The sequence below is a fragment of the Armigeres subalbatus genome, chromosome 1, assembly GCF_024139115.2.
Source record: "Armigeres subalbatus isolate Guangzhou_Male chromosome 1, GZ_Asu_2, whole genome shotgun sequence".
NCBI classification, from domain to species: domain Eukaryota; kingdom Metazoa; phylum Arthropoda; class Insecta; order Diptera; family Culicidae; genus Armigeres; species Armigeres subalbatus.
In genome coordinates, this window is record NC_085139.1 from 279,823,770 (window position 1) to 279,851,702 (window position 27,933).

General features: G+C 37.1%; 1 protein-coding gene across 7 annotated transcripts in view; it reads right to left on the reverse strand.

Annotated features, from left to right (window-relative positions):
• LOC134207642 (uncharacterized) overlaps positions 1 to 22,182 on the reverse strand; it is a 65,392-nt gene extending 43,210 nt beyond the window's left edge. For 5 of the 7 annotated variants that reach the window (XR_009978393.1, XR_009978396.1, XR_009978395.1 and 2 more), the window contains exons 1-2: positions 21,820 to 22,182; positions 7,004 to 7,095 (exon numbers count right to left, since the gene is read on the reverse strand). Coding sequence is in view for 2 of the 7 variants with exons in the window: in XM_062683397.1 (XP_062539381.1) it covers positions 7,004 to 7,021 (18 nt within the window). In the remaining 5 variants the exon portion in view is untranslated. Of the gene's footprint in view, positions 1 to 7,003; positions 7,096 to 18,405; positions 18,776 to 18,838; positions 19,236 to 19,298; positions 19,568 to 19,638; positions 19,741 to 21,819 lie in introns of those variants that run through there. The other 2 variants (XR_009978392.1, XR_009978394.1) reach the window with 2 other exon arrangements.
• Between the last annotated feature and the right edge of the window lie 5,751 nt (positions 22,183 to 27,933).

Sequence of the window (27,933 nt, forward strand, 5' to 3'; positions counted from 1 at the left end):
TGAACATTATACCATTTTGATAACCTATTATGTAGAGCACTTTATGGTGCCGAACACTAATCCGGTTGGTTTTCCAAGAAGTCAAAACCATTACTTGAATAAATTTTGGGACTGTGGGGTAAAAGTACGCAAGAACGGGTGGGGCAAGAGTACGCAGGTGAATCTTCAAGTTCTGATGTCAAATCCGTATCTTTGGCCGAAATAAGACTACTTCCGAAGTGTAAAGTTCCATAACTAAGACAAAAGGGACAGAAATCGAAAATGATTACAAGTTTTGAGGATAAGTTAAAGTAATTTAGTGTTAGAAAGGACTTCGCGAACAAAGCACTGAAGCGAATTAATGAAATTGTATTAGGACTTGTTGTCAACCTAAACATAGTACGAAAACACAATTTCATCTAAATGATAGTTTCATTTAATCAAAAGAAACATCCATAAATTACGAAATGCTTAGCTGGGAGAGGTTGCGAGATGTATGACGATCCATATATTTTTAGAAGATTCATACAAAAGTGTGAGATAGGGAGGAGGGTAATGAAATGGCCAACTTTACGTTACGTGATTGGTGGACTATCTTTAAGGAAAATTCCTTTGTTTACGCCACGCGATACCTGATATATTTTACCTCTACAGTTTTTTGTTTATAAAAACAACGGTATTTAGTATGAAAGTTCACATTTCTGGGAACCCCTTTAAGAGTTACATAATCTTTAAACATTCCCTAATATATGTTCATTAAACATTAATTAAATGTTATTAATTCTTATTTGTGTTAATATATACTTGAAGCACATGATTGGATAAATGCGTACTCGTACTCCACCCGATGTGCACTCTTATCCCACCGGTGGGGTAAGAGTGCGCTTTTCACGTGTCTTGCAATAAGGGTTCTACTAAAACAAATCTTAGTAATTTCAATATTTGTTCTCCTGGGTAACATATAGGAAGAGTATATGTATGAATCATCGACATTGATTTGATGTGCAGAAGCTTGCTTCATAAGGGCCACATGATCGATTGAAAACTAAGTGCGTACTCTTGCCCAACTCTACTCTATGGTTCAAACGAACTGAAGGATCTACACACAGGTCAATCAACTCATGAGAACAAAGACATTTGCTTCGTAACGGGGGAAAATCATTTCCAATTTAAAGTAGGAGGCGTTGTGGTCCATATGACAATCGACTCTGGTGCAGCGGCCAATTTGGTTGACCTTCAGACGTGGTCTAACTTGCAAAGAAGTGGAGCAAAAGTCAAGTTTTCCCAGCATGTTGATCGTTCCTTTAAGGCGTATGGATCGGACCGTCCATTGAACATGATTGGGATGTTTACGGCCGAAATCGAAGCGGGTGACAATAAAACGGAGGCAATATTCTACATAGCAGAGGACGGAAAGCAGAGTTTACTGGGCGACGAAACGGCGAAACAACTCAAAGTTTTAAAAATTGGGTATGACGTGGCATCGGTTCAACAGCAACCCAGGGCTTTTCCAAAAATTAAAGGGGTGTTGGTTGAAATTCCGATTGACCCTAATGTGAAACCTGTACAACAGCCATACCGGCGATCACCATTTGCGTTAGAGGATAAGATCGCTGAAAAACTTCAATACTTGCTCAATCAAGACATAATCGAACCTGTGGAAGAGTCTTCAGCCTGGATATCTCCCATTGTATCCATCCTCAAGGATAACGTAGAAATTCGTTTATGTGTAGACATGCGCAGAGCGAATCAAGCCGTTATCAGAGAAACCCATCCGTTACCAATCGTAGAAGAGATGTTCGGAGGAATTACGGGGGCGACTTGTTTTTCAAAACTTGACATCAAGGAGGCTTATCACCAGATTGAAATATCGGAGCGGTCCAGAGGAATAACAACGTTTATAACAAAACAGGGTCTTTTCAGGTAAAGATGTATAAGCAAAGTACTCAATAAAGATCATGACCGTTATATATATATAGCAATTTTTGTTATTTCTGCTTGTAAATTGACATATTTGTTTGGTTGTTTAGGTTTAAACGGCTGATGTTTGGAATAAGTTGCGCTCCAGAATTATTCCAAAAGGTTATGGAATCAATCGTAGCGGGATTAGAAGGAGTTGTAGTTTATTTGGACGATATTTTGGTAACTGGTCGCACGCAGCAAGAGCATGACGAGAGATTGCGGCAACTCTTGGCTCGGTTAAGGCAGTATAACATTCTTCTGAATGAAGATAAATGCGTTTTCAATACGGATCGCCTAGAATTTTTGGGTCACGAATTATCTAGAAAAGGGATCAAACCAACGGAGAGCAGATTGGCTGCAATCAGGGCTTTCGGGGTACCGAAAAATGTCAGTGAACTACGAAGTTTTCTTGGTTTGGTGACGTACGTTGGGCGATTTCTGCCAGCGCTGGCTGATAAAACCGAACCTCTCAGAAAATTGCTGCGAACGGGAGAAATATTCAAATGGACATCAGAACATCTTCAAGCGTTTGAAGAGATAAAATCATCATTATGCGATACCCCATTTCTGGGATATTATGATCCACAAGATCTATGCATAGTCATAGCAGATGCCAGTCCTACTGGATTGGGAGCTGTATTATTGCAGGAGGATAAGAATGGCGAAGAAAGGATTATCTCGTTTGCTAGCAAAGCTTTGACGGATATAGAGAGGAAGTATTTCCAAACCGAACGGGAGGCTCTTGCCTTGGTCTGGGCGGTTGACCGTTTCCAACTATATTTCTTGGAAAACGCTTTAAACTCGTAACCGACTGTAAACCTTTACATTTCTTATTCAGAGAACGAGCCAAGCCGTGTGCAAGAATAGAGCGCTGGGTGTTGCGTTTGCAGAGTTACTCTTATGATGTGGTTTATAAGCCAGGGTCTAGCAACCTGGCTGACGCTTTTTCAAGGTTGCCAATCTTGAATCCTGTCGAATTTAAAAGTTCGGATGAAGTATGCATCTATCAGTTGGTTATGTCAGGGTTCCCAAATGCAGTTACAGTTCAAGAAGTAGAATATGAGCTTGTGAACGATGGAGTCCTTCAAAATGTAATCAAGAGCTTGGAAACAGGAGCATGGAATGAGGAAACGAAGGAATATAAGCCATTCAGTTCAGAATTATGCGCAGTTGGAAATTTATTATTAAGAGGGGACAGGTTGATAATTCCAGAAAAACTGAGGGATCGTGTGATTGAAGTTGCTCACGAATCGCACCCAGGAATTGTTACCATGAAAAGAAGACTGCGGCAAAAAGTATGGTGGCCACAAATGGACCGACAGGTGGAACAATACATAAAAACCCAGATTAATCCACCTAGCGTTGGTGGTGCCTTTCTCGCATTTAGTTAAGACACCAACCTTATATGGCGCTTCATAGTTCGATGTACCATTTTCTTCATAACTTTTGAACGCAATGACCGATCGTTATAAAATTCAATAGTGATCAACAAGGCTTTGTCCCCTGTCGAATGAAACTTGTTGCGAGAAAATCGGTTAAGGATTACTATACGAAGTTGTCTAATGTTGTTTATAGCTATTGTGCACACACATACACACACACACATACATACATACATACACACGGACAGACAGACATGTGCTCAGCTCGTCGAGCTGAGTCGATTGGTATATAATACTATGGGTCTCAGAGGCTTCTATAAAAAGTTTTCGGAGTGAAATGATAGCCTTTCGGTACAACTTAGTTGTACGAGAAAGGCAAAAAGTGTAAAGCTTGCACTCTCGTAGCATCCTGCGATCCCCCTGAGCCGTTAATCCGTACCAAGCTCCCAACCAAACCATGGGCTGATCTTGCAACTGATTTTATTAGACCGCTACCCTCCGGTCACAACCTGCTAGTAGTTATTGACTACTACAGTCGTTTCACTGTGGTGATAATGAAGCAAACAACAGCAAACCTGACGGTAAAAGCTTTGCACGAAACATTTTGCCGGTTTGGAATGCCGGAGTCGATCAAAACGGATAACCGTCCGCAATTCATAAGTGCTGAATTTAATGCATTCTGTAACCAATTCGGCATTGAGCACATAAAAACCACACCCTACTGGCCACAAGCCAATGGAGAGGTCGAAAGACTAAATGGCACCATCGGTAAAAGATTAAAAATCAGTCAAGAAACAACTGGATCAGATTGGCAGTGGGACCTCAGAACGTTTATACTTATGTACTTATGACAACCGGAGTAGCTCCATCGAGTTTGTTATTTGGCAGAAAACTTAAGGACAAATTGCCTGGGCTTATGACGAAAAACAATTACATATTAGAGGAAATTCGAGATTATGATCATGTCAACAAGATGAAAGGTGCCGAGTACAGTGATAAACGACGCAGAGCGAAGCCGGATGATCTGGCAGAAGGTGAAACAGTAGTAACGAAACGCGTTCAGAAAGACAATAAATTATCAACGATGTTTGATTCCGAAGAATACATTGTTGTTTGTCGAAGTCTAAAGTCATCTGAATCGGGGAGAATCATTCATAGAAATGTCTCCCACCTCAAGAAGCTCTCCGTGCCAGAAATAGGAACCGATGAAAGAAATGAAAATGGTAGCTCCGAATCTCAACAGAGCCATGAACCTCAAGACTGTGGACCTACGCCTAACCGAGCGGTGGATGATCCAATGGGTTCAGCCAGTTCCCGTATTCGACGATCCATCAGGAGACCACCATACCTCGAGGATTACAAAGTGAATTCAATTGTTTAGTATAAAGAAAAGGAGGAATGTAGTATCCCACATGAACCAAGATTCATATATATATTTGACTAATACTTATTTATCTTGTTATTTGGTAACCCTATCGAAGTCATACCTTTGTGTTGTTATTTACCTTGAAATAAAGAAACTGAGTTCAGTTGTATCCCAGACGAGCTTGAGAGCAAACGTGTATTTCTTATCGTATAACCGAAAGAGCATCGACAGTACATTACCCTCTATCATAATATATTCATGGCATTTCCATATTAATTTTTCACTTATCAAAATTAGCAATTACTGAGGAATTGCTGGAAAAACGATGAAAACTGCCTTTTTCCTAGGTCGATATTCGTTTGTTCATCGAACGCATACTAACATTCGAACGTTCGGATCGAACACATACACACTCACTTGATTTTTCACTGGATCTTTTCCCATTGTTTCTTTGATTTTAACTCCTAAAACATATTCACTAACTGAGTTTCACATTTTTCGTCAACCTTGACTACCAATTAATTCACTTCACGCCCAAAAACTGTTGAAAACTGCTTTGCAAAAATCGAAGTGGGAGACAAATTTGACGACCGTATTGTGAATGCAATAAAATGCGGAAGACTCAAATTCAGTAGCGCAATAAGTGAAATGGTGAGTACAAAAACTACGCGATGCAACTTTATTCAATCCGAACAATACAACGTATACGCCAGCCAACACGCAAACAAAGATGTGCATACACAAGAAAATAATCATCTCTTCGCCGTTGCCAGATTTATTTATTGGAAAAAATCATTGCTGTTTGTCGGATTGAACAATAAAACCAAAAATAAATATTTAAACATGTTACGTAAGCGTATATTTCATTCCAAGTGGTGTATAAAAAAAATTAAACCGATAAATACCCATATATTTGATACACCATGAACATGTCTTATGATATAAAATAAACAATTCGTCAAGTCTGGCAACATTATGCATCAGCTGACATATTTTTACCACCCCATTTCCACCCACCGCAGTTGTAAACAACATTTTATTTATCGCTGCTGCACTTTTCCGTACCAATTGCATCACTATTACAAACAAGTGATAGAGTCATCAATTTTCAAAACATTGTGATGGAGTCTTGAGCCTTAAGCGTGGGCGTGACGCATCAAACCTTCCACCGTATGAACACCGTTGTCGTCTCTTGCTTGAACATTGAACCGCTCGAAGAGAGACGAAAAGTTGCACAAGTTGTATTCGCCGGAAAACTGCTTTCGGGTTACATCGACTGTCCGGCATTGCTGGCACAGCTGAACATGTATGCACCTGAGAGAACGCTTCGTCAACGCGACTTCCTGTTCTTGGAACAACTACACAGAAACTATGCCCTGTATGAGCCGATTCGATTTATTTGCCGTCGCTTCAACGAGTTTTATCATGTGTTCGATTTCCATTTATCAACTGACGCAATACGACAGCGATTACTTGACATTTACCGTATTGTTTATCGTGACTAATTAGTTCAATTTTAAATAAAGTTTTATTCATTGAGACTATTTTTGTCAGCTGAATTAGAATACACAAATAAACAAATAAACTTATAATCAAGTCAATTCCCTCCAACTCGTTTTGCAGGTCAACATTGTATTGAATATTATATTGGATATGGCTTCCTGGATGACCAAGCATAGACAAAGTGACAAACTTGCTGGCAAACTTTCAATTGATCGTAAAAACCCGGAAAACGATGCATATAGTGTAAAAATATCGAGAAAAATGTAAATACAATGTGAATGTAAAAAGCAAGTGTTTTTATTTAATATGCCGGACTGGGAGAAATTTCCAAATGCTTTTTCTAATAGAAGATAAAGGATACGGTTTGTCGATTTTTCTCATTTCATTCTACGGTATGCGACTTACATCCCATATTGTTCACATCTTAAACATGGATTAGAAGTGGGCCATACCACGTGGTGTGTTAAGAAAAAAATGTTCTGGAAAATGCCCTTTTTTATATTGTTATTATACTTAACCGCCCATTACCCGTATAGTCGATTTGGCAATCACAACATATCATACTGTAAGTACCATTTACGGAGAGGTTAGTGTATCTTAATTATGAACAGCAATCAAAACAGTAGGGTTATTATTATTTATGGTCACAAACAATCTGAGTAATGATTCGCTTATGGTTAATAATTATGCGGGCTTTCATTAACCAAGGTAGAAATTGACAATTTCACTGAATACCCTCCCCTCGCTTCATTAAGACTCTTTCTACCAGTTGTAAGTAGTGTGAAAAATATACGAAAAAATATGTTCAAACCTGATGAATGGAGGGCATCCTGACTCCAGCCTACCACTAGAACTGTCTGCTGGTAATGGAACGGTTTTTTACCAAAAGCCTCTTACTGGAATCTGAAATATTCAAAAAAGAGAAAAGAATGACTTTGCTACTGATAGTAATAGAGTAGGGTTATGCAATAATTCGTCCAAGGCGCTAGTATCCGTCTTATCAAATTCTAAATCACTAAATACTCGCGAATCGTAAACTAACATAATGAACTAATCATCTGAGGAGATAGAAAAAAGTGTATGCTACGATCTGCATTCATTTAAATTGCATTCCGCTGTAACTTACTTGAAATACAGTCAAATTTAACTTTGAGACTGAGACTTTTTGCACAATTACCTACGTTATCCGTGCGACGAAAGAAAATCTACGCTCTGGAAAAAATCTATACTAATTACAGCATCCATCCGCTAACTGGGCTAAAACATCAGTCCAGTTAACGAGCGTCGCTTTTTAACTGGGCTGTCGAGGGGATTTACGATGCATTGTTATGATCAATGTTTTACATGGAACGACAACAATATACCATTTAGACTCCCCTCGCAGCCTAGTGTTTGTTTTTGTTTTTTGACGGATAACTGCTTTTTAACTGGGCTTTGGCCCAGTTAGCGAACGCCCAGTTAAAAAGCAGTCCAGTTAAAAAGCGCCCAGTTAGCGAACTGTTGCTGTAGATTAAAAGTCATTCTAAATGGCTATTCGCCTGGTTGACCTCAAGCTAGTATTCTATCTAAGAATACCGGGTTAGTATAACTTTAAGAAATTCGTTTGCTAGTATAAATTAGCTTTATACTTGCTTAGCTTATTTAGGAATGGCTTATGGTTGATAGATTATGTTTGTTCGTAGGGTAAATCACTACTTGGGCCTATGGACCCGGTTCCCGGCTCACTGCACAGAAAACTAATGATTCATACTGTTTGGAAGCCGTAGGTTTATGATTGATAATTTTTAAAAAGTCTCCCATTTATTTTTCACAATACTCAATATTTTTCAATCACTTGTTTTACTCCTAATTGATCCAATTGTAGAAAATAAAAATGTAGATTTCAAAATCTCGCTCTCCGATGCCACACCACTACAGATAACAGACATCCAGGCTAGAACAAATTTTACTCGAAAAGTTGTGTAAATCAAAGTACGTTAGAATACTGACTGTGGCAATACGTCGTTTGGTGGCGCTAGGTGTCTTTCGTGGCGACAAGCGTACTAGCTGTCATATTGCATCAAACAAACATTGCGCGCCAGAATGATACCAAGCTTGCCGCATCTTCCAGCACGTGATAACTGTTGATGTTTATGTTTCAGGCACTATGGAACCAACAAGGTAAAAAATATTTTTTGCCAAGCACTTTTTCGTACCTTCAAACATTCAAGTAGAGTTTCTGCTAATCAAGCCACTTCTCATATTGGTGAAAAATTATATGCTTATAAAAGTTTTAACTACTGTCGAAGAGAGATATTGTTCTAAAACAGTTATATTTCTATGCATAACGTGAATTGAAAGACTAGACGGGGCATGAATAATTGAAAAATCATGAATATATTTGCACACCAAAATCTGAATTCTATTTACAGCAAAATGATTTACTGAAGTATGTCCAGTTAACTGTGATTTCAGCATCAGCTTTATTCTTCTGATTGATTGCAATTTCTATGAGAAGTAAAATATTTTCTATCAATGTCATTAGTAGCAATGAAAAAAGTAGAAAATTAATTGTGAAGCTGATTTAATGAAATTCCAATGCTGTCTGATTTCCAGCGAAATAAACTTAAGGTCACTCCTAACGGAATCCAAGTTTCAACGTGCTTGCGTTTTCGGGGGCACGCCACTCGATACGGAACAACGCACAACTGTCATTTTGTTGATTTAGTTTTGCTGCGTCGTTGACAGTTGTGCGTTGCTTCCGTATCGAGTGGCGTGCCCCCGAAAACGCGAGCACATTGAAACTTGGATTCCGTCAGGAGTGACCTTAAAGTGTGAGCACAAATTATGGCCTTTACATCTTCTAGTGCTTCGCTGCTGGCTGTGGCTAATGGAAAGGGTCACAAAACAAACCATGCGCTCCATGATGGCAGAGAAATCGCTTGCGTTAGTGTGAGAAACAAACATCACATATGGAATCAAAACCAGTGTGAGGAGGAGTATCTGTTGTTTATGTTTATGGTGAGTGTTGGCACCTAAAATTTTGACAGCTTCTTGATGAGAGAAACTATGCGATGCCAGCGCCTCCACGAGATTGCCACTTGTGTTGCGTTTCAAAATGTCCGTTAAATTCCTTACACACGACTGGTAACGGACTTGTATGTCTGCTCTCTGTGACACCACTGAGCCGGAGTGATTCTTTTCACTTTTACAAAACGGTATCATCAAATAAACACCTACCTGAAACTCGCCCTAGTGCTCGTTACAATCATTGCTTCAAGCTTTTAATCAACACACCATAATGCTTAACACACGCACTTCAATCTAATCACTAGAACGTATCACTAGAACTTATATAAACATAATTAGAATACATTTAAAAATATATTCTCAAACCGAACAAAAAATCACCTCGGCCCAAAAACTTCTAGCCGCACCGTGCTGCCAAAAGACTAGGTGTATGAAAATGATCCTGCATCGTTAATAGGAAAACTGTCTAATACGTTGACGCTATCATGTTATTTATAATTTTCTCGATTTCAAAAGGTGAAAAAAATATTGTTTTTAAGTATTTGGAAAAAAATTGGATGAGTAAATATATCTTCTCAACCAAATAAAAATGATTATGAATGATACCATCTGGCATCTTGTTGTCGTGGAACGTGCATATTTTTGTTTACGTCGCATTTTCTACCGTCCCGAGAGAGAATGAGAGAAAAATGTTGAGAGATTGAGTAAAATTTTGCTTAGGCCGGGAACTGGTTTTATGATATGCCGGAATGGAAATCGCTAGGACTGAAATGAGAGCTGCACCTCGTTAATTTAAATCAAATAAAAGCTTTTTTGAACGATATTTAGCACGAATAGCTATTTTTTAAGCAGAAGTGAAACCCAATGCAGTATTATACAGCCCACAAAATTCAGGAAAAGTTGCTTCCTGTCATAAATATCAATTGAATAATGCAGTCGTACGCATGTTAGGCCGGGAATGGGGTAAGAAACCCTAATTGTTTTGTTTTTGTGATGCATGAAAAGAAATTCAAAATAAAAGTATTTTATTATTTTTATTAAATGCTTATTTACAACCGCAAATGTTTAATACATCGATTTAGACGTTCAGATTATGAAAAACTGGTAGGTGTTGTTATGAATCGCAATGAATGTATCGAACTCGTTCCAGGCCTGACTTTGTGCTACACTTTAGGAAATCCGTCGTTCCCGGATTGCTGATACTTGTTTTTTTTTCTTTTTTTAACTAATTTTATTTGTTAATTATCTAATACATGCATTCATCTCTTAGACTACACGCAAAAAAATGTTGCGGTTGAAACTACCATTTCGAGGGTTAATTTAAGAATACGCACCGACGATTTTCAGCAGACAACAAACCCGTTTGATTTTACCATGCGCGCAGTAAAAATCAACTGTGGTCGTGGTGGAATGTTGTTACATGAACTGAATTAGTGGTGAATTTGTCCGAATGCATGGTTAATTTAACTGAAAATTTGTGGTTGTTTTAAAAACATGGCGTAGTCTACAAAATAGTAATTGTTACCATGGATTTTTTTTTCTGTGTAGGTGTTCCGTGTTTTCTTAACACTATCATCCTTATTTGCTATGTCATATTTTTAGTTATTATTAATACATTTCAATTGCCTCTGGCAGTTAGATTTTTTTTCCTTTGGTTGAATTGAACCATGTAGGAATTACAATGTTTTCAACTTGAACTACATTCTCTGAAGTGCCTTCTTTCTGGTATTGCAGCAACTAGTCCATATTGGCACAGCATACAACATGGCAGGTCTAAAAATTTGTTTGTAAATCAAAAGTTTGTTCTTAAGACAAAGTTTTGATTTTATGTTTATAAGTGGATATAGACACTTAATACATTTGTTACATTTGGCTTGAAAGCCTTCAATGTGATTTTTAAAAGTTAATTTTTGATCTAGCAGAAGTCCTAAATATTTAGCTTCGCTAGACCAATTAATTGGAACCCCATTCATAGTGACAATATGTCTGCTAGAAGGTTCCAAATAAGAAGCTCTCGACTTATGTGGGAAAATTATAAGCTGAGTTATGGAAGCATTCGGGGAAATTTTCCATTTTTGCAAGTAAGTGGAGAAAATATCCAAACTTTTTTGCAATCTACTACAAATGACACGAAGGCTTCGCCCTTTGGCTGAAAGGCCCGTGTCATCTGCAAACAAAGATTTTTGACACCCTGGTGGTAAATCAGGTAAGTCAGAAGTAAAAATGTTATACAATATGGGCCCCAGTATGCTACCTTGGGGGACACGCCTTTACAGGTAATCTATCAGATTTAGAATTTTGATAGTTTACCTGCAGTGAGCGATCTGATAAATAATTTTGGATCAGTTTAATGATGTACAGAGGAAAATTAAAATTCATCAATTTTACAATCAAACCTTCATGCCAAACACTGTCAAATGCTTTCTCTATATCAAGAAGAGCAACTCCTGTCGAATATCCTTCAGATTTGTTGAGCCGAATTAAGTTCGTAACTCTTAATAACTGATGAGTGGTTGAATGCCCATGGCGAAAACCAAATTGCTCATCAGCAAAAATAGAATTGTCATTAATATGAACCATCATTCTATTTCAAATAATCTTTTCAAACATTTTGCTTATTGAAGAAAGCAAACTGATTGGGCGATAACTAGAAGCCTCAGCTGGATTTTTGTCCGGCTTCAAAATAGGAACAACTTTGGCGTTTTTCCATTTATCTGGGAAGTATGCCAATTGAAAACATTTGTTAAATATATTAACCAAAAAGGATAAAGAGCTCTCAGGATGTTTTTTGATAAGTATGTAGAAAATACCATCATCACCCGGGACTTTCATATTTTTAAATGTTCTAGTAATAGATCTCACTTCATCCAAATTAGTTCCCAACGAAGGGTCAAAAACATTCTCTTGATTGAGAATGTCTTCGAAGCTCCGTGTAACCTGATCCTCAATTGGACTAGTGAGACCTACACTAAAATTATGGGCACTCTCGAACTGCTGAGCAAGTTTTTGAGCCTTTTCGCCATGTAATAAAATTTTATTTCCCTTTTAAAGCGCTGGAATTGGCGGAGGTTTTTTAAGAATTTTTGTTAATTTCTAAAAGGGTTTCGAACTGGGATCCAACTTCGAGACATTATTCTCAAAGTTGGTATTTCTCAGAATAGCGAAACGTTTTTTAATTTCATTTTGCAAATCTCGCCAAATAACTTTCAACGCGGGATCGCGAGTTCTTTGGTAGTGCCTTCTTCTCACATTTTTTAAGACGGATCAGTAGCTGAAGATCGTCGTCAATTAATAATTGACAATAATAATGGAGTTGAATTTGTCAATTGTCAATATCACTTTTGGTATCGAGAGGAATATAAACATCAAAATTCCTATCGATATACGTTTTATATAAATCCCAATCAGCTCTATGATAATTAAAAGTGAAGCTGATTGGATTATAGATAGCTTCTTGTGAAAATTCAAACGCCACAGGAAGGTGATTGGAGTCCAAGTCAGCATGAATTACCAATTCGCCATACAGCTGACATGAATCCGTTAAAACTAAAGCAATTTCAATTGGAAGAAAAACAAGTTGGTCCATTGGGATATTGAATAGTATAATATCCCGCAGAACAATCTTCAAATAAAATTTTGCCGTTAGAATTGCTTTGAGCATTATTCCATGTACGGTGTTTGGCATTGAAGTCACCAATTACGAAGAATTTTGATTTGTTGCGAGTCAGAATTTGAAGATCAGCTTTCAACAAATTCTTTTGCTGCCCATTGCATTGAAAAGGCAAGTAGGCTGCAATGAAGGAAAATTGTCCAAAATTTGTTTCAACAGAAACTCCCAAGGTTTCAAAAACTTTGGTTTCGAACGAAGAGAATAATTTATGTTTGATACGTCTATTGATGACAATGGCGACCCCACCACAGGCGCTGTCAAGACGATCATTTCTGTAGATAAAATAATTTGGATCTCTTTTAAACTGACACTTTTTAAAGACACTGAAATTCATACTAGAAAAAGTTGTTGTTAGAAAAACTTGTTTCCCTTAAAAATGCCCAGCTTGCGATGTATGTACGGTTGGTAGGGAACATAATCATCCATCTTGAGACAAAATTTCGTTCAAATCGAAAGGGACATTTTTTCGCAAATTGCCTTTTAATTTTTAAAACTGATTTTTTTTTTCAATGTAGGGCCCAATTTAGAATTTTTCCAATATCTTTATTAGAAAGTTTGACTGATTTTGCGATAGTCACCCATACAATGTTTTATTGTAGGATACGTGGTTTATCAATTATATCCATTTGAAAAAATCAGTAAAACAAGTTTGGCCCTTTTCAAAAGAAAGTCTAGATCAAATTTGAAAATTTGTTCGTAAAAGTTTACGTTTGTTCTACGTGTAGTAATTTAACTATATTAAACTATCAAGTGAAATAAGACGTTATTCCAATCAAGCGACAACAAAATCAATCAATAACGGTATAGATCATAGCTTACGCGTGTAGATTTGAAGGCATCCACTTCAGGAATTTCTTGGTTAACCGCGAACATCCTCCATACACATATTCTACTCAATGTTCCACAATGTACACACAATATGTTCAGAACAGGTCAATATTAAATTAATTTGTGTAATTTTGAATAAACACGGTAACATACCGCATAAAAAAACTAATTTGGTGTACTTTTTGAAATAGCAAACCAATACCGACAGATTTTTTTGACAGCAATCAATCGAATTTTGGAATTAACGAATGAAAATTCTCATGGACGTTAACAAATTTTCGTGAGACAAATTTAAAAAAAAAATGAAGCATATTTTTGATTGCCGATTCTCAATAAACCATGATTTGTTAATTGTGTTAATACTACGCAATGAAAACTAGGAACTCCAAAATACATGTTACATACAACATAGTTAGAGTCAGTAGCTGGGCTAGCGTATAAATAAGATTTGAAAACCAAGCACTACCTACTACGACGGGAATTAGCGCACTACCCTACTGCATGATGACGTAGTTGGATTAGGGAATCATTTTGTTTGGAATACGCATGCGAAACAAGCGACAAAAGGAACCAGCGACAAAGCTTTGTTTTTGTCGGAGATAATAACTCGGATAATAATGACAAAGACCTGAAAATGTTTGTCAGCCGCAAAAAATAGGAGAATCTTGTTGCTAACTTTTCATCCCGTTATTTCGCATTATTTCTAGAGCAAATTTCGGTTTTATACTATCATAGTTTCTGCTTTTATGAAAATATTCGAGAATCGAACAATGATTACAAAATTAGCATCGTATTTTCGGAAATAATATTATAAGAACATGCAAGGCAAATGATTCTTGTCATATTGTGTTCCGTTTCTGATAAAGGTTTGGCGCTAGGTGCGTGTGTCAGTAACAAACTCTGTTGATGACAAAGAGTATATTATTAGGCGTTGCTCGAATATTGATCCCCTGAGTTTGACAGTTCACAGAGCCTGTTTACTGAGACTTGGTCTCTGGAGCAGCTTCCGGAAAAACTGATTTGTGATTTGTTAAGAATATTGTTGTCTTCTGTGATTGATTTATGATGGGACCGAAGCATATTACTGAAATAAACGGATCAAAATGATTTTGAACAGAAATCATGAATTTATATTTCCGGCTTATCGATTTAGATTCTAACATCCTGTACACAAGCACTGTGTACTGTCAAATATGTGAGGTTACGTCGAGATCTTGCATTGGGCTATAACTAAATTGAAACACGGTGATAGACGAATCCAAGTAAAAATAAGAAGATGACACACGACGGTGTTAACTTTGACAGATCCTACAGCACAGCATAGGGAGATCATTTTTAAATGCTTATAATAAATTCTAGACAAAATGTAATTAAAATCTGATTGATGTACGGTACGGAAAAAGTTCTGAAGTACATATCTGGAAGCCTATCTCAATTTTTTGAATATTTTTCAAAAATGTATCTATCATACAGTTCAGAACTTTTTCCGTATCATACATCAATCAGATTTTAATTACATTTTGTCTAGAATTTATAAGGGTAAATGACCCAATAGTGGAGGAACTAAGCCATATCAACCACCGTTTGTTCGCTTGCGTAGAAACTATGGTTCATTTCGCTTACCTAAATGGTGCATTGAAAAACTCATCTATTATACTTTGAGTAAAAAGTGTTCCGATTGCAGCAGCTCCTGTCATTATTACCTAAAATGAATCCTCCAATTATTGGTGCAATGTTCCAATAGTTGCGATATTTTCTAATTCGTGTTCCTATAGCTACGAATCTCATTGTTTTCATACGGGACTCGCAACTATAGGAACACTACCGCAACTATTGGTACAAAGCAGATAATGAAATAACGTATTTCAGTGATATTTATTTTACCGATTTTTTAGGAAATCCAAAACTGTTTTCACTTCTCTTACTTGATGACAGGTCAACTAATTGATACACAATGTGGGTTGCTGCGTTGATTCCTTATGTTTGGCAAAAACTACACTACCGCAACTATAGGAACATCCATGACTATCGGATCAATTACCCTATAAGCATTTTAAAATGATCTCCCTATGCTCTGCTATGGGATCTGTCAAAGTTAACACCGTCGTGTGTCTTCTTCTTATTTTTACTTGCATTCGTCTATACTCAGGCAGTACTGCAATTGCTCAAATTCAATGAGAGATGTCACACGATTTTCACACGTCTGCCCCTCTCAATGTCGCGAAGAATAGAAACGAGAAGGATGAAAGGCAAAAACCAATGCAATTCATGTAAAAATGAACAAAGCGCTCACGATACATTAATTTGGTCGCCTTATACTAAGGACACACCTGTGGTACTTGTACCATGGTACAAGAGGACAAGAAAATTATTCCAAGACTATCTTTAATAAAGACAATAATCGGTACGGTACTCATTTCAAGATTTGTGTACCATGGTACTTATACCACCAGTGTGTCATTAGTATTAGATAGAAAAAGGTGCTTTGCTCTCTGCCTTATAACGATCACGAGCTTTTCCAGTACTGTAACTTTGGTTTTCCTGCACGCAAATACTCGACCCCGGACCGGACCCAATCGAATTGTAACAAAAATTTGGTTTCATTTACTACACGCACCTAAAACTTTGCTGCCGGTATATCTGCTTCTTATGGGAAATTAACAAAGCCAAATGCGATCAGATGAATGATGTCTGCTCCACTTGCCGGAAAATATCGATCTGCAATTCGAAGGTAATGCCTCCTATCTGTCAGATTGTGTGTGAAACATGACCGCCAATCATCTCTTCTTGTTCCTCCCCAGTAAAATCCCATAAGGAATTGTCAGACTGTGCGTAATTAATTTACCTTCGTAGTCGCGAATATCTTGAACGGACAGAAGCCGATATTCAACTGAGTGGAACGAGCGCATTTGCTGATTCACATACAACACTGCGAGACAAGTATGTGTCCATCTGGCTGGAGAGCACACACAGATATTGTGCTGTTCTCGCTAAAACGAACAACTCAGTTTAAAAGTGTGACGATTACTAACTGTGATCATAACCCAAGCAACCAGAAGTTCAGATTTTACTTAAATTTACTCTTAACCAAACTAATTGGTCCACTATGGTTCACATCAAGTTCCAAGCATCCTTAACGGAACTTTAAAGTTCACTTAAAGTTCCGTTACATACAAAAAATTACTTGAAATGAGAGCTGATTAAGCCAAAATAGCCCTTCTTATCCGAACTTCTGGTTGCTTGGGAATTGAGATGGTGTCGGTTTTAATAGGGGAGGAGAAGACCACCAGCTTTCATCGAGAGAAAAAGTAGAATCATTGAAATTTCACACAGTGGGGTACACGCTTACTTCAGTTCACCCAAATATGGGTGAAGAGTACCCAAAATCGCCAAAAAGTGCACATACCTAAATATGGGTGAATTGCCATTTACCCATATTTGAGTACAAGTTTTTTTTTTTTTTTAAGCTTTATTATTGTGATTTTTTATTTTACATATAAGTTCATCACGTGTTGAGTACAAGTGCTTCACGGCAGAATCGGTCATGTTTACCTATTTATGGGTATTCTACCCAAGTAACCATTGAGCAGTTAAAAATGACTTTAATTCAGTTCTATAGTCGTATTTAGAACATGGTCAACAGTGCTATCAAACCCTAAATTACGCATTAGTGCTGCTCAAAAGCCGCTTTTGGCGAATAATTCGGCTGATATACTGCTTGCCCCTATCTATTTTTCCACGCCAATGACAAAAATGTCAAAATTTTTAGACGAGTGGGAATGGAACGAAAAAAATGAAACGAAAAATATTTATTTACAATTTTAATTCGTTCTTTCTTTTTTCTTCAGATTGGAGCTCAATTTTTTTGCTAATTACATTTGATTTCCAGATTTGAACGCTTGCTATGTTTGGTGGATGGATTTGATTTTGGTTGTCCGATGAGTTACCATCTGATCCACCTCAGCATTAAGCATTCAGCATGTCTGGGAAAGGTAAATAAACAGAAGGATTCGATTTGCCTTCATATCAAGGGCGAGGTAGCAGTAAAATGTAAATAAAATGTAAAATGTAAAATGTAAATCTGTAATTAACTTACATGGAAGTTTTTCGTATTTATGCATTCTTTAAGTGACAAATAATAAATATCAGTATAGACTAAATCTACAGCTTATCTATCGTTCATCAGGCACATTCTTTGAAATATGCTGCAGTTCTCTTTCAATATACAATTCATAATTATTACTTGATAGCATTCTTCACAGGTTGAAAAAATCTGATTCAAATGCGAGTAAAAGAGACAGGTTATGAAATTCTATGCATTTTTGTTATTGATTTCACTCAAACGTCATAGATTGTAGCTCTAAATAGGTACTGATAGTTCCCTTATTCGGCTTGTATCAACAGGGCTGGTCAGCATTACATCGAAGCGTTATATACCGATATACGGCTTCTTTTACTGCTTGAAGCTTATACTGCCAATGAGCACTTGAAAATCAAATATATAGCTTATAGGCACTGAAAAGCTAATATATGGTTTATATAAGGCTTATTAAAGTGCTTAATGGTTACCTGGGTATTTTAGGTGAAATTGACTCAAATATGGGTGAACCCGAAGGTGAACCAATTTGCTACGGAAATTTAAAATCATGTTGGATAAAATTGATCAAATTATTTTATTTATTTCGAGATTGATTTATATAATTTATTTACATAAAATCATTAATGTTGTTGAATCCCTGACAGTACATTACTGTAAGAATGGTGGCATGTAGGTTCGGAACCGAAATCGGAACAGATGCTAGTTGGCACCTGTTGGAACGAACGTACTAATATATCCATCAGCAGCAAGTTCGGTGCAGTATGGTGAAACGAACGTCACTCGCATCAGGAACTGGATTACCACTTAGCGGATAATAAAGGCACAAGTTTAACGACATGCCATTCCAGATGTTGTGGCACCTTGGATGATGGTATAGCAGCACCAGCTGTATAAAAGATTCATCAGGGGCAGCTTCAGATTAATAACGCGAAACAAACTTTCATTCGCAGCAGACACATCAAAGTTCGGGAACATATCTAAAATCAAAATGAAATCCATGATTATCCCATTGCAAATTAAATTGTAATCAAATAACTTACCTTTCAAATCAATATCTTTATCCGAATTATTATTCAGCCACTCCGCGGACGGTTGTTCTTCACCAACTCCGTCGTTTGGACCTGTTTAAACTTTTCGTCCATCTTCATTAAATTGAATTTTTTTGTTTCCTCGGTTTATTCCTATCTCTGCTCACTCTCAATATCTGTTTGCTTTTCCTCCTTCTTGGGAATGCCTTATGACCTGAGGATTATTCATCATCCTGCTTTGAATTCATCAACAATTCAGATGATTAATATCCTTAGAGATAACATCTCCCCGCTTCTTGGACTCGTCACTAACAGCTAACAGTAAGGATTTATAACTGTAATCTACCAGCTCCGGATCAATATAGAAATAATGGCCAGTCACAGTATGCATCTCGGTATACATAAAGATCTAAAAATATTATAATTGATAATAAAATCCATAATCATAATATAATATACATGAATAACCAACCTTTTGAATTCAACTCTGCTATCCGGATGATACTGGAACCGACATCGAATCAGAGCTGCAGCTGCGCTTCTTGCAGCGGTCAACTGGGTGGTTCGCTGCGCCAACGAATCTCACAGTGTGTTGACAAAATCTCATCAAGAACTAGCGGCCGTGGAACAAGCGGCACCGAACACTCGACTCAGTTGGAAAGGAATTGCCGTCTCGACCGATTCCGCTTGCATTTCCGGTCCGCTGGTAGGGATCCGGTGATTATTTATGTTCCAAAAAAACTACGAACAAATGGAAAAGGGTTATGCTTCGTTAAAATAGAGAGTGCAACAATTTCCGGCAAAATACTCACCGAAATTAACGCTGGGATTGTTTTCCTGCACAAATGTGTTATTTAGGAAAGATTCACAGTTTATGTTCATTTAAAAAGTGTGGTTCGGAGGTTCGAGAAATACTATCACAAACAAAACAAGATCATTTTTTCACCCATATATGAGTAAAGTTAAATTACCTATATTTAGGTAAACTCGCTTTACTAATAACATCAGTAAACTTTACTGATTTTATCAGTATGATTTACCTATAATATAGGTAATGCGTATAATACCTAAATATGGGTGAACCAAGTACCCATAAATAAGTAAACTGAACTAAGCGTGTATAGGAAATGAAGTATGTATATTTTTGTTATAAAACAGAAACGTCCTTATCTCAAAAAAATCTTGGTTTACGTGGTTAGAATTTTAAAAGCACACAAAGTAGACATGATATCTCGATTTTTATATTTATAATTTCCATTTATTATAATTTCCATGGTTCTACTTTTTCTCTAAACTTTTCCAGGTGGCAGCACTGATGATGGAACCTCCCCCGCGGGGAAGCACGTGCTTTTGTTTTTTTTTGTTATCATTAAATGATAACATACGACCTGTAAGTAACGACAAATTGCGAAGCTCTGAAGCATACGTTTGGAATTTGATTCTTTTCACTTTCATTGCACAGAATGTTGTTTCATTATTTCACGTACAGCTAATCGCAGCTATATGTTAAGAATTATGTTTCATGCTACTTATAAACGATGTTACAATTAAGAGATGAGCCAGCCCAGGGCTGCAAATCTTTCCAAAAAAGACACACACAAAAAAGGACGACGTTTCAAGTTGCCTGTAAACTATCGGCTGACGTAATCGGAAAAAATAATCTTGACGATTCTCGACCACTATCCATCACTGGAGAACACTGATCATTTGGTATAGATTTTCGTTCGCTTTTTATACCGAAGTTGGATTTTTCTCCAGATACAGGCAACTTTCCCAACTTCGGAAGTAGTGCGCTGGATTCGCCTAAAGATGCGCTAAACAACGCATCAACTAGTTTGACAGTTAATACTTCGGAAGAAAGTTCGGTTCGGAAGTCCCGACTTCCGAATTCTAAGTTGGTGCTACGCCGACAATAGAGCTTGCTGACATTTGATCATCTTTCTCTTGTGCGCGCACAGAATGGATAGGATTTGTTTTCATCGGGAAACGCTTCGGAAGCGTTTCCCGATGAAAACAAATCCTATCCCCTCCGTCCGCGTGCAAGAGAAAGATGATTAACGTCAGCAAGCCTTATAACGATAACGCAACGACAACGCCGCGAAACTCTGAAGCGTACGTTTGAAATTTGGTTACCGTGGGGCATCGAAATCCGTACACTTAAGCACCTTAGTATATGAAAAAGTCATTACAAAATAGGAATCGAATATAAATAAAACGTTTGTCACTGACACAGGCGCATGAAGGCTTCTACTTTTGAAGTGTTTCACATTTACTCATGAAAAACTAAGACAAACATGATAAAACAATGAATTAAATCAACTACTCCTGACTCGAAATCCGTCCACCGTGGACGGATTTCGAATCAAAGGATCAAAATCCGTACAGCTATTTCTTAACTAAATATTTAAATTGGAACAGCCTGATTGACTAAACTACTACTGTAAATAGTTCGATATGCACCTTGAAAAGCGATCCCTTCGATTTGTATTCCGCTTATCTTATGTAATGATTTGCAATTGGCAATTAAAACACAGTTACTTTTGGTGCAATTATGCTATACCCGAAAACAAGATGGCGGCACAAACTCCGCGTTTGGTGGGTGGAGATTTGTTTTTGATTTTTGTGGTTTTTATTTCAAAGCCTGCTTTCCAATTCTATGCCCTAAAAGCTTACTGTCAAGTATCTGAACAGGATAAGATTAATTATTCCTACATTAATTACCTTTAACCTTCTTTAATTTATTGATATCTCATGGGGTGGACGGATTTTGATGCTGTACGGATTTCGGTCCCGCACGGTATTTATTATTACTATTGCACCAAATGCTGTTTCTCTATTTCACGTACCGCCAATCGCAGTCATATTTTAAGAACTATGTTTCATGTTACTTATAAACGATTTTACAATTAGGAGATGGGCCAGCCAAGGGCTGCACATTAGATTTAGATTTAGCTCAATTCTTCAGTTTGAAACTAAAAAGAAAATCGACTTACTGCTTGTGATGTTAGGGACGATAAAAATATATCTAAATACACGTCTTAACACGAACAATGGCACAACTCGAATGGCAGCAGAATGGAAAAACTCAGGAGGACGACGTTTTTGCAGACAAGTAAAATTTCTAGTATTGCGCATAAGCCCCAAAATTTTATTCCCACCTTTGGGTTTCCGCGCCGAGCACTCAGCGCCAGACTCGGCGACAAGGAGATAGTGGTCAAGTTGGTACTCCTGATTTTTTGACAACTGATGTCGATTGGTTGTGTGAGTGCATCGGTGTCAAAAAATAGAGCTTTTAGCTGGAAATTTAATTGTCAAATGCACATTTTGACAGCAATATAGATGTATGAGTGTATCAAATGTGCAAATGCTCTATCGCGGAAGCAGTCGCTGAAGACAAGTGTCAATGGTTTCAGTGACGAAACGAAAAGTTTCAATGCAAAAAGCAATACTGATATGTTACTCATTGGGACCCAGAAATGCTTGCGCAATGTTGACTGCGAAGTAGAACCATTGAAATTTCACACAGTGGGGTATAGGAAATGAAGTATATTTTTGTTATAAAACAAAAATTAAGGACGTTTCTCAAAAAAATCTTGGTTTACGGGGTTAGAATTTTAAAAGCACACAAAATAGACATGATACCTCGATTTTTAATTTTTTTTTCGAATAAACAGTTAATGCTTAAGATTCTTGAATTTCTAACCCCAAAAACTAAAAATTGTTTGACAAAAAAATTTGTATAACGTTCTAGAGACATTTTAATTTTCATTTTCTAAATCATGCCATGTCAAATTTCCATGATTCTACTTTTTCTCTAAACTTTTCCAGGTGGCAGCACTGATGAAGGAACTTCCCCAATTGTGCGAGATATGGATTACACCTAGAGGTGTGCGCCGGTCCGATATTCGTCGGCGGCGGCGTTTGTCAGAATTTTGGTCGGCGGCGGCGGCGTTTTCGGCGTCACGCCGAAAGCCATTTTTGCCGGCGGCGGCTGCGGCGTGAATCGGCGTGGTGATTTTTTCATTACGTTTTGCTAAGATTTTTTTTTGCATTTTTTCGGTATATTTTCAAGACATTAAGAGAAGAATCTTTTCGATTTTGCATGAAAAATCTAACTAACTACTCCAGAAAAATCTATAAGTTTTTCCAAAATTTGGAAAATATTTTCGAGCAATCAATCAATCAAAAGAAGGGTTTTGGAATAAAATTGTTTGGAATTTCAGCAGAAAAATCGTCGCAATTTACATGAGAAACTTCAGAATTTTCACAAAAAAATGTTCTCAACTTTTACAGGCAAAACTTCAGAAATTTACGAAAAGGTCCTGTTGAGTTTCTGTTGGTATACTTCGAAATTTTCACAGAAAATTCTTGATAATTGTAGGAGAGTGGGTGTTTTACAGTTGGCTCTCTCAGTCTAGAATAATAAAGACGGCTAGTTTGGCATGGCGAACAATAAAACAGTAAATTCTTAAGAATTTCTGCGGGAGACTCTAAGGAGTTTTCAAGAAAAATTCTCTGGAATGTTCACGAGAAATTGTCCGTAAGTTTAAACTTCTTTAGAATTTCCGCGGAGGATTGTTCAAAATTATTGAATTTCTACGGGGAATTCTTTGTACATTAGACGTTTGATAACTGTAAGTAATTTAATTTCGATAGTTACATCAGTTTTGCAGTTATCGGACAGCTGAGCTTCAAAACGATGTCAAAGTCGATGATACCTACATAGCGCTGAACAATAGTTATTCAAATTTTGACTTTTTCGCTCCTCTATGCTTAAACGATGACATGTGCTGTTTTATGAATCCTCTTTAATTTTTAGCTTATTTGGATGTAACTAGATTGACGCGCAGTTTAAAGTTTGTATGAAAAATACTATGACAACAATCATTTTTGTGGGAAACCGCTCCGCAACGTTGCTCATTAAGCTTTAAAAATATATGACTTCATTGCCAACATAGAAAATTTTGCAATGGAACTGATCGTTTTTCTTGTGAAACGATTCTATGCTTGCAAGATAAGTTATTAAGGAAATACTGAATCGTGGTAAATTCAGTTTAACACATAAAAGAATAACATCAATATCAATAATGAGCATTTTTGTTTCCTTTATAACTTTGCTTAAAAAAATCAGATCGCTTCGCTTCTATAGATTCTATAGGTTGGAAAGTATTATATGACGTCATTGTGTTGATTAGAATTGAATAGTTAACGGGTCGCAAAACGGAACACTTTTTCACTTAGGTGGCGATTTCTAGAGTAATTTCCATACAAACTTCAAACTGCGCGTGCTCAGTCTAGTTACATCCAAAGATGCTAAAAATTTAGGAGGATTAATAAAACAGCAAAAGTCAGTATAGAGGAGCGAAAAAGTCAAAATTTGAATCACTCTACTGAACAATCAGGTGCACATCTATTCTGACGTCGTCTGACAATTGTTTGTCGTCTAGAATGCGTCGCAGTTATCGAATGCCATTTGCTAACTGAAACGAAAACATGTTGCAGTTATCGAACGACTTATGTATTGTCCATAAGAAATTCTTGGTAAATCCCATTGGCCGAAAGCGACAGACGGCCGAACTGTTAATTTGGCCCAAATAGTCGTTTGACCTAACAGGTCGTTTGGCCGAATAGATCATCATCCCAAAAATGTTGTTTGGCTGAAATGGTCGTTTGGCAGAATGGAATATTTGTCCGAAACTATAGTTTAGGCCAACAGGTTATACGGCCAAATGTCAATAAATGAACGAGTAATTTATTCCAAGATATCCATCCATTTGGCCTAATGATATTTACGTTGAAAAGGCCTATTGTCAAACGACCGTTGAACAAAATTTTGTAACCTCTCTACTTTACTGGCTTTTAAGCCAAAAGCCATCTATAATGGGATGGGATTTGGCATTATGCCGGATTGTACGTGTATCTGAAACTGTTATCAGGTCAAAAATAGTTTGACCATAAATGTAGGGATGGTAATTTGGCCCGAAAATGTCCTTTCTGCAAAACAACCGTACCCAACCCTAACATAATTATCTATTCGAAAAAACGTCTTTTTGGCAAAATGATCAATTCAGCCGAACAACACTTTTCTAGGAAGGTTGCAGAAAGTACATTTTTGGGCCAAATGGCTCTTTCTACAAAATCACATTTTTTACCAAACGGTTAGTTTCTTATTTTTGTGAATTTTTTCACCAGTGAACACGCGGGTTAGCAAAAATAAGCGACAAGATTGGTGTTGTATTTCTTTGTTTTGCGATGAGATGAATATATGTTCAGTGAGATGGAAATCGGAATAGTTCCCCTATATTCAGTCAAATTACTTTTTCATCCAAACGGCATATTCAGGCAAATCACCTGTTAGGGTAAACAACTTTTTACAAGTCTGCCCAAATTTTCCTTTTAGCTGTACATTGCTTTCGGAAAAACTACATTTTCGGTCAAACCAGTTTTGACTTGATAATAGTTTCCGTGAAACCTTTAGTTTTGCTAAATGGTACCTGGTTAGATGTCTTTTGGCCTAAAGGCCAGCATCGACTTAAAAATAGTGAGGCCCCGGAATATCTATATAATAAAAATGAAATGGTCTGTGTTCGTATCCGCATAACTCTAAAACGGCTGGATGGATTGTCTTCATTCCTTCAGCGAAACGTTCATTACAATTTCCGACGGGCTTATATGATATTTCTTAAGGAAAAATCACAAATAAATATGAGTAAATCGTGAAAAACTGGAATTAGGATTTGGATGGAAATTTCGCATGGCCAGATCACAACGCGCATTTTCGCCTACTATGCAGGACAACGTCTGCCGGGTCAACAAATTAAAAATAAAAAGACCATTTCGCCAAACAAATGGCCATTTCTGACCATATTACCCGTTCAGTACGAGGTTCAATCATTGAAATTTGGCCGTATGACTTTTTCGGCAAAATGGCCCATTCTGTCAAAAAACTATTTCTGCAAAATGAAATTTTTGGCCAACGATCGTTTCGGCCGGACAACCTGTTAGGGCAAACGGATTTTTCAGCCAAATTGCCAGTTCGGCCGTCTGTCGCTTTCGGTCAATGGAACTTATCAAGAATTTCTAATCGAAAATAGAAAGAATTTTCTGAGGAAATCCAAAAAAATCCTCAAAAATTCCGAGCATTTTTTCGATGTTTTAAAGTTGGCCATGCCAAACTAGCCGTTTAGTGATGAACTTCTTCCTGCGAAAAAATCACTATAATAAAGGGTAAAAAACTAACCGTCTTAACTAATCTAGATTGGGGAAGTAAACGTTAAAGCATCTCTTTCACCAGTCACAATTTTCTGTGTGAATTTCAAAGATTACTCAACAGAAACTCAATAGGAATATACCGTGGATATTCCGAATATTTTCCTATAGAAATTTGGAACAACTTCCCGTGAAAACTCTGAAGAGATTCTCATGTAAATCTCAAACAACTTGGTAAATGCAAAGAGCTCCTCTTGGTAATTCCAAAGAGTTCTCGAAACTTGAAAGTATTTTTCGTAGAAAATTTGAAAATAATTTTCAAAAAAAAATTGGAAAAACTGGAAATCTTCCATCAAAACTCTGAAGCGAAATTCAAAAGATTCTCCCGTTATTTTCTAGAAAATATCCAATATGACCAATTCAGCCGAACATCACGTTCGACCGAATATCCATTTCAGCCAAATGGCTTTTTCGACTAAACGACTATTTCGACTGAAGGACATATTCACGATTTTTTCAGCCATGTTCGACCAAATGACATTCTCGGGGCTAGATATCCTTGCGAAGTCTGAAAACATAATGAGATCATATAAAAACCTTATTTTGATTTGAACTTCAAATTGAGTCATAATTTGGGTCTGGGTCTGGGGGTGAGAATGGGTCATCGCTCTCACCGGAAGCATGGAGGTCGTACAGCAAAATCGTTCAAAAAGGTCTCTTATATTTTAGTCTTCTTGCCCTCAGATACATTCAATCCATTCTGCAAGCATTCTAAGTAGTTGAAACAGTAACCCATTCTCACCCCCATTTGACCCATTGTCACCCTCGACGACGGTATGTATAAATCATTATGATTGATTACATATTTTGGTCTCATTTTGCCGTAGAATACTAAATTGAATGATATGACATCAAACTGTGTAGGGGAAACCGCCAAATGTTGAACAGCTAATTTTGTCGTCTATTGTATTGTGGATTTACTTGACCAATGGACGAAGGTCGGTTCACTTGCCTATTTCAAACGTTCCCTTTTCCTGCAAGGTTTACCAAACTCAATAAATGGTTGGTAGATTACCTCGTTTTTTGCTCCTTGTCTATCAAAACAGATGTCAAAACATCGGAAAAAGAAAGAGAAGTCCGAGGGAAACAGCAAAAACCACGTGGCAGACTTGTCAGTTTTGACAGTTTTTTCTATGAAGAAGGTGAAGGTGAAGGTAAAAACAGCGATTTCAACGACCGTTCAAGGAGCGACTATTTCGAACGGTCGGGTCCAATAGGGAAATCCACGTACAATAGAACTCCCATAAGAAATGCACGTGCGTTCAACAATAGGCGAATAAATTAGCCGTTCAACATTTGGAAAATTACCCTACTTATTTTGCTATCGGAAACCAATATCAAAATTAGTTTTCGATTTGCTCTCATCGATAGCAGGAATAGTTTTTGATTGAATGTCACAGTAAGATATTTACGCTATTACCGTTAAAATGACGGTATATCATATTAGGTAAACATAATCGATGATTTCACAACATTAAAAAAAATCGATTTGCTCTTAAGCTTTGCTCGGAAGGCTGCTACCAAATAGTCTTTTCGATTAAAAGACATATTCGACCTAAAAACTTTCTGCCGAACGACTCTTTTCTGTTCAAAAATTCAATTTCAATTAGTTTTTTTTTAAATTTCAACGGGAACTCCTTCGCAATTTTCACGCTTAGTTTTTACGGAGAGCTCTTCAATGGAAATAATTGGTATCTTCACGAAAAATTCTCTGGAGTTTCAACGTGATGTTGTAGAGATTAGGAAATTATATGGAAATTACACTGAATTTTTGGAGTTTCCACTGAATATTTGGACTGGCGTGGAAAATTATCGATCAACGGCGTGAGAAATGTGAA